At 44.1% G+C, this 14,819-nt stretch overlaps 1 protein-coding gene across 3 annotated transcripts in view; it reads right to left on the reverse strand.

Annotated features, from left to right (window-relative positions):
• Positions 1 to 14,819, reverse strand: part of LOC137298545 (kalirin-like) — a 282,884-nt gene that overhangs the window by 28,803 nt on the left and 239,262 nt on the right. For all 3 annotated transcript variants that reach the window (XM_067830847.1, XM_067830846.1, XM_067830845.1), the window contains exon 54: positions 6,858 to 7,075. In XM_067830847.1, coding sequence (XP_067686948.1) covers positions 6,858 to 7,075 — 218 coding nt within the window. The remainder of the gene's footprint in view (positions 1 to 6,857; positions 7,076 to 14,819) is intronic.

Here is a 14,819-nt window from a genome sequence, read left to right on the forward strand (position 1 = left end):
TTTTGGTCCTCCAGCTTGAACGCCTTCAACATCTAGCAACCAGTTCCGGGATCTTTGAGACCTTCCTCTCTCCTCTGACAGCTACCACTGAGTTTAATGCTGACAAGTAAGTCCCAATGATACTGCCCTTGAGTTTCCTCGAGCACCATAAAAACTGATGTTAACCATTGTTGGTGATGTTAACAATGGGCCATATGACTTCTGGGCACAGATCTTCTCAAATGTAGCCCACTTCTCATCATAGAGTGACTGAGTGGAAGTTCTGTGCGCCAGGGCGATGATCTTCACCACTTGATCTTCACACTGTGGGGATGGTTTGGCAACTGGTCCCACTCTGGAAGTCAATTAGTTGAAACGTCTCTTGATGCAGCATATACTCTGTTGGTGATAGACGAAGAAGGCAAGATAACTAAGGCGTCTGCCAAGAAGTTGCAGGATCCTGGTATGTGAAATACTTTTATTTGGAGACTCAGACTGTTGACCACGTTGAAGGGTAGAAACATAGAAGGGTAGTGTACATAGAAGGCTATGGTTGAGTTGTCTGTCTGGATCATCAGTAGCTTCTCTCTCGGTGTTGTCAATCAATGATGGATAACACGCATCACCACGCATCACCACTGATGTGAAGAGCTCAATCTTCCTTCTTCCAGAATCCTGCTGCAACCTCGTTCTTCAGATGGGCACTCCATCCTTGGAGAGACATGTCTACCTAAAGATGGTTGTTGAATGCCGCCTCTAATATGTAAGTTCCTGCCCAAACATTGACTGGCGAGTCTACCATAGCAGGTATGGTCTCAAGCTGCCCAATGTCGCAAACTGGTCAGGACATGAAACCATGACCCAGAAAATGCTGTCATAGATGTAGTAGTAGGCATCTTTGTCTGGTCATATCCTGAGGAGACGTGAGCAGATTGAGTAGACATTATCACTGACATAGTGATAACGGAGAGAGTAGAACTTGTTCTATTTATTGGCTTGAACTTTGACTCCCCCCAATCCTGGGACAGCAATGTATCTCAACGTAGTGATGAATCAAATCCCGAGGAGTTAGATTCTCAAGTCATCCGAGCTGAGTTAGTAGCCTGATAGTAAAGTCCAACTGTAGACTGAGTTGACTTCTCTCCGTGAAAGTGCCTCATTCTTCGTCTTCAGATCATCAACACTGTTCATTATGACCATGTTGACATGCCAAGGAAGTCTATTTATAGCTGGCTGGCTGTCTGATCAGAAACTGCCATTCATTGCTGCAAGGCTCCTGATAGGCAACGTTGAGTCTCCTGTTAGAAGATTTCTATGCCGTCTGAACAATGAAATGACGCCTCTCAAGGGCCAATCAGATTGTAGATGTAACGTCACTGGTTTCCTTTGCAGGGCATTGTCTCTCAGGAACCAATCAGATTGTAGAGGTGATGTCACCGGTGTAGCAGGTAACTGATCATCGTGAAATCTTGTTCAAATGGTGATACCCTTACTAGCATTTGGGCTTGTCCGTAACCATGCTGTTTGGCAAGCACGTGTCTATATGAGTAAAGCGCAGGAAAAAAACTTCCACCGCTTGAAGCTGATGTAGATAAATTGTAACATAAGGATCAAGGATGGACCAGTTCCTCCAAAAGATGCCCAGTCTCCCGCCGACCGGAGCAGGAAAAACTGGAACGGCTGGGGGTGGGAGGTCCCAGTCGTGACAGGTAACACCCTCAATGTCTTGAACAGGGTCGCTTCCCCATCCCTCTGCTGGGGGTGGTGGGAGTGTCCCTGGTTGGATCTGTGGGCTTGCGACGATCCGCTGTCTGCAACCTCTGGCAAAGGTGGATCTGACAGATTCCCTCCACGGGACGTAGCGTTTCCTCAACCCGCCCCGTGTTCAAGCTCTGTCACGAAAGGCAGAAGATAGGGCCTCGGTGTTAGTTAGCTCCCCGTGTTCCTTATAAACCTCTGGGATAGCATTTCCGGAGAGGGCCTCTGAGGAAAAGGGAGTTCTTATGAGACAGCATTTGAACTCCTCCGGCCATGAACATGTGTTTGAAAAAAACCATCCTACGCACCTTCGTTGTCATAGGTAACGGTGTAAGGACATGCCCCAATAGGTCGTGAAGCACATTGCCCTGCCAAAGGACTAACAATGTCAAATGCTCCAACCGGGACTCGTTAACTTCAGTCAAATCAACAGCCGCCGCTGACGTTGCTGATGCTAGCGCTGAGACAAGCTTCAGGATACGCAGCAATGTGTACTTTATGTGGAGTTGGAGGATAGTCTCTTAATGGCCTCATCTAACGCCGCCCAAGAGTCTGCAAAATCAAGACCATGAACTTTATAGTCCTGTTTCTTTGACGTGGGTGCCCTAATTGTGGAATTTAATGACAACTTGGCAAAGTCCTTGTTCAAGCAGGATACGGCGTTGGCCACCATGGGATGTGGGTATCAACTCCGGATGAACTCTGATTGTCCTGGCGCTGTCCACACCTGACGACAGGGAATGGCAATCTGGGAGTCTGTTAGTCTGTCCAATCATATATTGCAGAAAGCGGTAGTTGTGAGCCCTTTTAATGCTCCACGTGAGCAGGGTCTTTCCCCTAATCAGGGGAAAAATACTGCTCCTCATCCACACCGGAAAATATGCCCGGCCTGCGCTCCAGCGCCTGTTTCCTATGCCCTGACTGCTTGGCTATAGGAAGTGATGCAGACCGGGATCATGACCTCCTGCTCCCTCTCCTACGACGGAGAGATCTGGCCCGACGATCTGGAGATCTGGAGGAAGATTGGCGACCCCGACACACACTTGGCGAGCTTCTCAATCTGGATCTACTCACACCCGCACGCTCTGCTCTCACTCTTCTTGAACGCTCCTCGACCAGCTGCCTCTGTACATCTTGATCTCTAGCATTGGTGACAGTAGTGGTGCCACTAGGCGCTCCATACGCCGATGCGCCCAACCCTTGCGCCGATCTCATCAAGCCCTGCGCTCCTGATGAGATGCACCCATAGGCGCACCCAAATGGATGAGGCATCGCTGCAAAGTCCGGGACCAATGGTGGAGCACTAGCAGTAGGCCCCGTCAGCTCATGAGATCATGAGCAATGATCGTAGAATCCGTTGTACCTCCGGATGCACTAGGATGTCTGGCCTTGACAAGTCCACCCAACCCCACAGTCTGGGTAGTTGGTGTCTGTTTTGGTATCGGCTTCTACATCGATATCGGCATTGGCATCGGCATCGGCATCAGCATTGACGTCTGCATCAGCATCAGCTCCACTCTCGCCGAAGCATCAGATGCTGCCCCAGGCACCTCCAGCGCTGGCTGTAACTCTGGTGTACAAGGTGCTGACACCCTGGATGCTGATGAGGACGCAGGCGAGCGGGACATCTTGCATAACTTCTGAGTTTTCCTCTTCCTAACGACAGCCAGGAAAACTTTATACTCTATACTTGTCAAACTCGTACACGCCGCACAACGCTGCTCAAGGGTGCACGATACTGTACCACAATCCGGACACCAGGGGTGAGGATCTTTGCCGGACTTCAGGCCTTTACACACCACGCACAAGTATCGTGTCATACACAACTATTGTAATAAAACGAAAACATAAACATGACAATAAGGATAAATGAAAAACACCTCTTACCACGCTTTACAAATGACAAGTGAAATGGCTGCCCCTCTGATAGGGAGAGCAAAATTACACTAGATACAGCAATATGTGATAAAAAATGAAACACACAAGCTTAAAAAAACAGAAACCAATCCGCCGACAAACAAAACCGATTCACGTAAAATTACGGAGGCAACATTGAAAATAGGAGACACTCGACTGTGTCTCGTACGAGGTAGCCGACAAGTGTACGATAGCGAATTTATACCCTATAATCGACACTAAGATTGAAACACATTACCTACCCAAACACCAAGAACTTATAAAACGAATCAGTGTAAACAGAGTAGTAAATCAAACTTTATAGGCTGAAAAAAAAGGTAACAACTCAAACATGTCTAGACAAGACGACACTTCTGAAGTGAAGTTCTCGTGGAGTCTGTGTGCATGCGCAGTGGAGAGATCCAGACACTTCCATATCATTACAGTCGTCGAATTTGAGGTAGCCATTCAAGATTGAATAGCAATTCAACACTGTCGGATCTCCTACTAAGCAAAGCTTGAGGTAATATGCTATAGACCTATGGTAAGGTAAGTAAAAAATTTCGCTTTACACATTGTACCCATGTGGAGACTTGAACCCAGGTCTTCAGTGTGACAAGTGAACACTTTAACCACTACGCTACCCCACCACTAAACAATCCATTGCATGACATCATGACCATTGATAAACACAGGGATAAAATATGATGCTATGAATAAAGTCTGCAAGTCTGACCACTCCATCATTTCATATGACAAGCACTGGTTCTTGAAGACAAATTCCAACATGAAAGTTTCATGGGACCATATTTTTGTCCAATCATCAAAAGGATCTTTACAATTTAGTAAAATGTGCCTGATAAATTTGAAGCAAAACATAAAAGAAGAGCACTTTCGCAACATTGTTAATGACACCTGTCTATAACTGTAATAGTGTGAACTTGAATATCTTGAAAATCTTGTACCTAGCATAATATTCTAAAACATTCTCTGTTCGCTAGTACATTTTTTATATTTTTAAAGATACAATATAAAACAAAATAAAACAAAAACACATGACAATGGTCTGAACAAGATAAGACATCCTGACAGGAAGGAACCTACATGTTAACTTTTACCTTCCTCAATCAAATAGTTGCACAGTCCCTGCTGAAGCAAATATATCCATGAAAGTCCATGAAAGTCCATGCAAGTCTAGAAAATGTATGTGACAATTCTAGATTTCCATAGCTTCTGAAAATGAGGAAAGTCTAAGGGCTCTTTTTCATCGTATTTTAGTTTTGTTCACTTTGACCTTTTTTCTGTAAAATATGTTCATTTCAGAGACTAGCTGTTTGTCTATCAAATAGTCACAGAGAATATTTTGCAATTTAGTGGTTGGCCAGCTGGCCAAATCGCCAGGCTAGTGACCCAGCGAAGTTGAGGTGTCAGGATCGAGCCCACCTGTGACCGGGTGTAGAAACCTTGGAGTCAGCTTTGTGTGCAGACTCTTTCAGTGTTGTCACAACCCCTAGTGTGCAGTACACAACCCTGTGCACTTAAAAGAACACACAAATCCGTTGGTATATGACCAGATGGAAGCCACAAGAATACCTGCATATGCCTAGTTGCGGGTACAGCAATGTGCAGTAAACCTGGACAAAGTACTGTGACTATGTGTCCCAGTCCACCCAGCTGTGAATTGGGTACCTCGCCAGGATGAGAGAGCCACAATAAACTCGGTGCGCCTAGTGGCAGCAAGAGTTGTATGATCCGCAGGGAGTGTAGTTTGACAAAAGTCATCAGAAGATGACATATCCCCCCGGCCCCAACATGTTTGAAAGGACAAATAATCTGAGAGTTACTCATTGTTTTTTTTAAGACTAAGTTTGAATTGTTTCCATGGAATTCATGAAAATTATAAATGTCATATATCTGTAACCAGCAAAGTCACAATTGCAAGATCTGTCTCATATATCTGCCAAGATCTGTTGAAAGATATGAAATGGTTTTTGAGTTGTGCTCTGAGATCGAAGCACACCCCTCCATTTTGAGACTAAACAACAAAGTCAGCAACATGTTCATGGAATAGAGAAAAAAATACATCATAAAAACCTGTAAATAGCAAACGGTACCACTTTGGGGTCTGCCACACATATCTACCAAGTTTTACTGACAGATATTAAGATGTTTTTGAGTTCTGCTCCGGAAACCAAACACACCTCTCACTTTTGAGAGTAAGTCAAAAACGTTTCCATGGAAACTGAGAAAATGATAAATCACTAAAACCTGGAAATAGCAAAAGGCACCACTTTAGGTTCCGATTGATATATCTACCAAGTTTTGCTGAAAAGTATTGAATGATTTTTGAGTTCTCCTCCAGAAACAAAGCCCATCCCTCCATTTTTGAGACTAAGTCCAAAACACTTCCATGGAAACCCAGAAAATAATAAATCACAAAAACCTGTAAATACCAAACGGCACCACTTTAGGGCCTGCCACTCATATCTACCAAGTTTTGCAGAAAAATATTGAACGGTTTTTGAGTTCTGCTCCGGAAACGAAGCCCGCTTCACCACTAGACTAACTCCAAAATGTTCCTAGGGAAAAACAAAAAAAATAAATATGCCAAAACTCTGTAAATAGCAAAAGGCACAACTATAGGTTGAGATCATTATATCTATCAAGTAGACATTTTTGTCTTGTTTGAATTTGTTTTGCCATGTTTACTGTGTGGAAACGTGTAGGATGGTTAAACATTGCCGGGATCATCCTACTGACAGGCTCTCTAAATACTGAAACTATTTCTTTTTGGCATTCCAAGGTCCTGGAGTCTTAAGGGTAACTATTCAGTGTAGATAAGGTTAGCTGCAGATGGTTTACTGTGAGAAGCCATTAAAATACTATCCTCAAACAACTGGCATCAAAAGAAGCTTAGAGAAGCTACTAACATCAGGAGATCCCAACCAGGAATCAACTGAGGCCAGGGAATATATCTGCCAAGTACTTAGGACTTTAATTATTTGACTGACATTCATAAATTGTTCCCAAGTCATTGGCTGAAATACAGTGTCCTTGGAATAACAGAGGGACAGAGGGAAGCCCATGCTATAACTATATTTGGAGCCAACTTGGAGATGAACCTTGCAGCTTCACTGTGGGGAAATAAGTCAACGTGACCCTCTTAAGGCCATCTGAGCTAACTAGTACCTGTGAGTTTTAGAAATGACAGATACTTTACTCACTTCAAACTGCCATCCATGTCCTTTGGGCCTAGGATGTGTCCAGGGATCCACCCCTCGGCAGCTGGGGAGTTGTGGTTGGCCGCCCGATGAACCAGGAACATGTTGGTAGGATTGGTGGCCAAGATCTGCACCAACTCGCCACGGAACACTGAGATTTCGTCCTCCTTGATGGCCACATAGTCCACAATGATGCGTCCCTCTGTGACCCCACCCTCCAGCTGGGGACAAACCAGGGGCATTGAGTAAGTCCCACCTTACCACAGCCCTGCCTCACAGGTATCTCTCCACAATTTGGCAAATCCAGTACATGCCCTGTTTACAGCAACCCCATGTGGCAGATATTGTGGAAGGGCTGTCAGTGTGGCAGGACTGGTAGAGTGGAGGGCTAGTATTACAAGGGGATGGGGGTGCTGTCAGTGTGGCAGGGTTGGTAGAGCGGAAGGGCCGTCAGTGTGGCAGGGTCGGCATTATGGAGGTGCTGTCAGTGTGGCAGGACTGGTATTATGGAGGTGCTGCCAGTGTGGCAGGACTGGTATTATGGAGGTGCTGTCAGTGTGGCAGGACTGGTATTATGGAGGTGCTGCCAGTGTGGCAGGACTGGTATTATGGAGGTGCTGTCAGTGTGGCAGGACTGGTATTATGGAGGTGCTGTCAGTGTGGCAGGACTGGTATTATGGAGGTGCTGTCAGTGTGGCAGGGTTGGTAGTTTGTGGGGAGGGAGGTGAGGTGGGATTGGTTGCCAGTGTGTGTGTGAGAGAGGTGAGGTGGGGTGGGCTGCTAATGTGTGTCAGACGGAGGTGGGGTGGGTTGCTAGTGTGTGTGGGAGGGAAGTGGGGTGGGTTGCTAGTGTGTGTGGGAGGGAAGTGGGGTGGGGTGCTAGTGTGTGTGGGAGAGAGGTGGGGTGAGCTGCTAGTGTGTGTGGGAGGGAAGTGGGGTGGGCTGCTAGTGTGTGTGGGAGGGAGGTGGGGTGGGCTGCTAGTGTGTGGGAGAGAGGTGGGGTGAGCTGCTAGTGTGTGCGAGAGGGCAGTGGAGTGGGGTGCTAGTGTGTGTGGGAGAGAGGTGGGGGTGGGCTGCTGGTGTGTGTGGGAGAGACAGGTGAGGTGGGGTGGGCTGCTAGTGTGTGTGGGAGGGAAGTGGGATGGGCTGCTAATGTGTGTGGGAGGGAAGTGGGGTGGAGTGGGGTGGGTAACATGGTAGCTGCTTTTGTTTATGGGTTGTCACAACAATGTTGCAGTTACCAGGTGAGGTAAAAATATGTTTTTGTCACACTGCAGTCAATGTGCTTACCATAGGTTTTTAACTTCTAGATAATGGTGCCATGAGAAAAGACAGAAATACAACAGCAAGATAGTTACCAAATTGTCTGTGAGATACTGGAAAGCTAGACTGATGGTGAATGAATACTAGCAGTAGCTTGGTAAACTAATTTAGTGTAGGATCAATATTAGATAGTCACTCCACAACACAACAGGGGTTCGTTTCACAAAAGTCTCGTAAGCTTAAGATCTCGTAAGTTATCTCGTAGCATCCTAGCTCCCGTGTTACAGTATAGTTCAGTACAATGGCAACGAGAAAACTTACGAGATCTTAGGCTTACGAGAGTTTTGTGAAACGGGCCCCTGATTAGTGCTAAAGCAAATTAACTGCATAATTAAAACCACAATAGAGGTCAATAAGTAAACTTAAGCATTAAATGTGAACATAATATTTCGGGTTTATATTGTAGCTCAGGTTAAAACAATCTCAAACTGACACAGTATATAGACTGGTAAACGGTAATGAAACATATTTCCACTTATAAGAGTATGACCATGCTGCGATTGTCAGCAGGGATGACATGGATGACAACACTATCTTTGGCAAAGAATATGAAACTTTTTCAGTTCATTGGTACATGTACAAATGACCCCAGCTTTTGAGTTATAATGAGCCCTTGGGTAGGGAGAGAGAGAGAGTTGTTGTTAATGTGTTGATGTGGTCAGTGTTGTACCGTTATTGTTAAGGAAGGTGTTGATGTGGTCAGTGTTGTACTGGTGTTGTTAATGTGTTGATGTGGTCAGTGTTGTACTGGTGTTGTTAATGTGTTGATGTGGTCAGTGTTGTACCGTTATTGTTAAGGAAGGTGTTGATGTGGTCAGTGTTGTACTGGTGTTGTTAATGTGTTGATGTGGTCAGTGTTGTACTGGTGTTGTTAAGGAAGGTGCTGACGTGGACAGTGTTGTACTGGTGTTGTGAAGGAAGGTGTTGATGTGGTCAGTGTTGTACCGTTATTGTTAAGGAAGGTGTTGATGTGGTCAGTGTTGTACTGGTGTTGTAAAGGAAGGTGTTGATGTGGTCAGTGTTGTACCGTTATTGTTAAGGAAGGTGTTGATGTGGTCAGTGTTGTACTGGTGTTGTTAAGGAAGGTGCTGACGTGGACAGTGTTGTACTGGTGTTGTGAAGGAAGGTGTTGATGTGGTCAGTGTTGTACCGTTGTTAAGGAAGGTGTTGATGTGGTCAGTGCTGTACTGGTGTTGTGAAGGAAGGTGTTGATGTGGTCAGTGTTGTACTGGTGTTGTTAAGGAAGGTGTTGATATGGTCAGTGTTGTACTGGTGTTGTTACAAAAGGTGTTGATGTGGTCAGTGTTGTACTGGTGTTGCTAAAGAAGGTGTTGATGTGGTCGGTGTTGTACTGGTGTTGCTACGGAAGGTGTTGATTGTTGTATTGTTGTTGCTAAAGAAGGTGCTGATGTGGTCAGTGTTGTACTGGTCTTGCTAAGGAAAGTGTTGATGTGGTGAGTGTTGTACTGGTGTTGCTACTGAAGGTGTTGATTGTTGTACTGGTGTTACAAAAAGTGTTGATGTGGTCAGTGTTGTACTGGTGTTGTCACAAAAGGTGTTGATGTGGTCATTGTTGTACTGGAATAGGTGCAGAATCAGGGTTGGGCTGTGCAGGTAAGCTCTGTATTGCTGTTGGTAGCACCAGTGTTTTTATGGTAGCTGTAGGAGAGAAATCAATGTATGTCTTCACAGTTTCACCTCATAACCCTAGCATAATTTATCAAACATTTGGGTTTGATGCAAATTGGAACTTCATAAATTTTACTGTTGATCTGAGATGTTTTTCAGTGAATTTGTACAATAACTGTAAAAATAATATAAATTGATGTTTCTATTAAGTACAATCAACTTAAGTCATATGAACTATACCAGGCAGTTACTTTGTTTGAGGGATGTATCTATTTCACCTGAGGGAACAATATCCCATACTTTTGCTGCTGACAAAGAAACATGTTCTTCAATGAATCAAACATTTCAGGAAATCTTAACTTGTATCAGTTTTCCAACTGGTCACATAACTTTGTTACAGGTTTTTCAAACTGGCATGAAATCTCTCAGGAACCAAGATGCTCCATGTGGCAACTATCTTCAGCATGTCCATGGTAATATAAAAGCAATCAATGTATACACCCATGCATTAATTGAGCATTATCTTATTTTAAAACTAAAACGTGATGCTACAGAAACGTTAAGACAAAGCCATCATTTTAATCAATAGTGAAAGAAGCTTATCAACTGACAGGGTTACAAACACTATAACCTTTTCTATTCTTCATGAAAGAACATGTTGAATGTTTTAGAACAAAAATACACACATGTCTTAAATATGAGGAATTATCCTAATAAAAGTACATGCTTATTTCAAAGATGCTTTCATATTTGAACAGTTAAATGGTTGCTCTATCAAATTATAAAGGTTATATTTCGGAAGGGTTTAAGAATTTCATTTTAGACAAAATTAATTGGTAAAAATACAGGGTGATGCTTATTTTATGCAGAGATGTATATTCTTGGCTACTCCTGTGAACAAAAGATATTTTTACACAATTTAAAAATAGGTATGGGTGTATTCCATGTGATTAGCAAAGTTACATACACAATAATCTTGACAAATTCACAGTGATTGATCAAATCAATACATTATTGGTTAATTCTTTGATCTATGTTTATTTCTTTTTATTTTGCTCAATTAATAATTTCTCTCCTGTGGTGCTTCAACATACATATTGCATAACATAACATGTTATGCATATGTAAGTTCAGACCTGAATTTATAGGGCTGAGTATTATCTCAGATGACATAAAATACTTGTACTGTTGTGATACTTTCTTAAAATAAATGACTAGAATCTCAAGGATACTTCAGAATAGAAACATGTGCATCCACCATTATTCTAGTGAGGTTGTTTAGCTTGAAGAAGTTAATCAACATGCACACTTTGGTATGTTTATATGCACACAAACACACTCTCAAAGTGTTATGTCCCTGTCCTAAAGAGAGAAGTCCAGTCTCATGTCAGACACAGATGTGGCCACTGACAGATGAATGACGGCAGCTAAAGAGACCAAATTGGTGGTGTCAGATTGAATGGTTAAAGCCAGAGATAAGTGTTGTGGTGCTAGTGTTCATGTAGGTGTAGCTTAAGTGTTACTGCTGCTGTGTTCTTAGGGTAGGCCTTAGACTTTGTGCAGGATTTGTTAGTCTTGAATCTTGTGCAGTGTTGTTAACCTTGGGTTTGGTATCTGTGTTGTTAGCTTTGGGCTTAGTGTTGTAAGGGTACATGTTGGTGTTGGTGTTGGTGTTGGAGTGGTCAAGGCTGTGCATGGTCAGGATTGTTAAGTTCTAGTAAGGTTGGTGTTGCTACAACTCAGGCTTCCCCTGAGGAACTGAGCAGATAACTCTAATTATTAACTGACATTAAATTAGAACATGAAACATCATCACTATATGTCCACACCAAGGAACCAATGACTACCACACAATAACCAACACCTTGGATTCGAGCTAAAGTATGCCCTGACAGTCACATAATAACCCCTGACAACAAACAGAAATCATACAATTATTCACATCTAGCACACACTAGCCCACGTCTAGCAAAACAATACCCCATCACTACCACACACTAACCTATGGCTAAACAAAGGACAAACCAACATTCACCAACACCTAGGACAGAGCAATAAAAAACTTGCACAGAGCAGTCCATACACCTATGGACAGATGAACCGACTCATTGCACACAGTAGTCCATACACCTAGGACAGATGAACCGACTCATTGCACACAGTAGTCCATACACCTAGGACAGATGAACCAATGACTTGCACACAGTAGTCCATACACCTATGGACAGATGAACCGATACATTGCACACAGTAGTCCATACACCTAGGACAGATGAACCGATACATTGCACACAGTAGTCCATACACCTAGGACAGATGAACCAATGACTTGCACACAGTAGTCCATACACCTAGGATAGATGAACCGATACATTGCACACAGTAGTCCATACACCTAGGACAGATGAACCAATGACTTGCACACAGTAGTCCATACACCTAGGACAGATGAACCGATACATTGCACACAGTAGTCCATACACCTAGGACAGATGAACCGATACATTGCACACAGTAGTCCATACACCTAGGACAGATGAACCGACTCATTGCACACAGTAGTCCATACACCTAGGACAGATGAACCGATACATTGCACACAGTAGTCCATACACCTAGGACAGAGGAACCGATACATTGCACACAGTAGTCCATACACCTAGGACAGATGAACCAATGACTTGCACACAGTAGTCCATACACCTAGGACAGATGAACCGATACATTGCACAGAGCAGTCCATACACCTATGGACAGATGAACCGATACATTGCACACAGTAGTCCATACACCTATGGACAGATGAACCGACTCATTGCACACAGTAGTCCATACACCTAGGATAGATGAACCGATACATTGCACACAGTAGTCCATACACCTAGGACAGATGAACCGACTCATTGCACACAGTAGTCCATACACCTAGGACAGATGAACCGATACATTGCACACAGTAGTCCATACACCTAGGACAGAGGAACCGATACATTGCACACAGTAGTCCATACACCTAGGACAGATGAACCAATGACTTGCACACAGTAGTCCATACACCTAGGACAGATGAACCGACTCATTGCACACAGTAGTCCATACACCTAGGACAGATGAACCGATACATTGCACACAGTAGTCCATACACCTAGGACAGAGGAACCGATACATTGCACACAGTAGTCCATACACCTAGGACAGATGAACCAATGACTTGCACACAGTAGTCCATACACCTAGGACAGATGAACCGATACATTGCACAGAGCAGTCCATACACCTATGGACAGATGAACCGATACATTGCACACAGTAGTCCATACACCTATGGACAGATGAACCGACTCATTGCACACAGTAGTCCATACACCTAGGATAGATGAACCGATACATTGCACACAGTAGTCCATACACCTAGGACAGATGAACCGACTCATTGCACACAGTAGTCCATACACCTAGGACAGATGAACCGATACATTGCACACAGTAGTCCATACACCTAGGACAGAGGAACCGATACATTGCACACAGTAGTCCATACACCTAGGACAGATGTACCAATGACTTGCACACAGTAGTCCATACACCTAGGACAGATGAACCGATACATTGCACAGAGCAGTCCATACACCTATGGACAGATGAACCGATACATTGCACACAGTAGTCCATACACCTATGGACAGATGAACCGACTCATTGCACACAGTAGTCCATACACCTAGGATAGATGAACCGATACATTGCACACAGTAGTCCATACACCTAGGACAGATGAACCGACTTATTGCACACAGTAGTCCATACACCTAGGACAGATGAACCGATACATTGCACACAGTAGTCCATACACCTAGGACAGATGAACCAATGACTTGCACACAGTAGTCCATACACCTAGGACAGATGAACCGACTCATTGCACACAGTAGTCCATACACCTAGGATAGATGAACCGATACATTGCACACAGTAGTCCATACACCTAGGATAGATGAACCGACTCATTGCACACAGTAGTCCATACACCTAGGATAGATGAACCGACTCATTGCACACAGTAGTCCATACACCTAGGATAGATGAACCGATACATTGCACACAGTAGTCCATACACCTAGGACAGATGAACCGACTTATTGCACACAGTAGTCCATACACCTAGGACAGATGAACCGATACATTGCACACAGTAGTCCATACACCTAGGACAGATGAACCAATGACTTGCACACAGTAGTCCATACACCTAGGATAGATGAACCGACTCATTGCACACAGTAGTCCATACACCTAGGATAGATGAACCGATACATTGCACACAGTAGTCCATACACCTAGGACAGATGAACCGACTTATTGCACACAGTAGTCCATACACCTAGGATAGATGAACCGATACATTGCACACAGCAGTCCATACACCTAGGACAGATGAACCAATGACTTGCACACAGTAGTCCATACACCTAGGACAGATGAACCGACTCATTGCACACAGTAGTCCATACACCTAGGACAGATGAACCAATGACTTGCACACAGTAGTCCATACACCTAGGACAGATGAACCGATACATTGCACACAGTAGTCCATATACCTAGGACAGAGGAACCGATACATTGCACACAGTAGTCCATACACCTAGGACAGAGGAACCGATACATTGCACAGAGCAGTCCATACACCTATGGACAGATGAACCGATACATTGCACACAGTAGTCCATACACCTAGGACAGATGAACCAATGACTTGCACACAGTAGTCCATACACCTAGGACAGATGAACCGACTCATTGCACACAGTAGTCCATACACCTAGGACAGATGAACCGACTCATTGCACACAGTAGTCCATACACCTAGGATAGATGAACCGATACCTTGCACACAGTAGTCCATACACCTATGGACAGAGGAACCAATGACTTGCACACAGTGGTCCATACACCTAGGACAGAGGAACCAATGACTTGCACACAATAGTCCATACATCTATGGACAGATGA

This window comes from Haliotis asinina, chromosome 10, assembly GCF_037392515.1.
Source record: "Haliotis asinina isolate JCU_RB_2024 chromosome 10, JCU_Hal_asi_v2, whole genome shotgun sequence".
Taxonomy (NCBI): Eukaryota; Metazoa; Mollusca; class Gastropoda; order Lepetellida; family Haliotidae; genus Haliotis; species Haliotis asinina.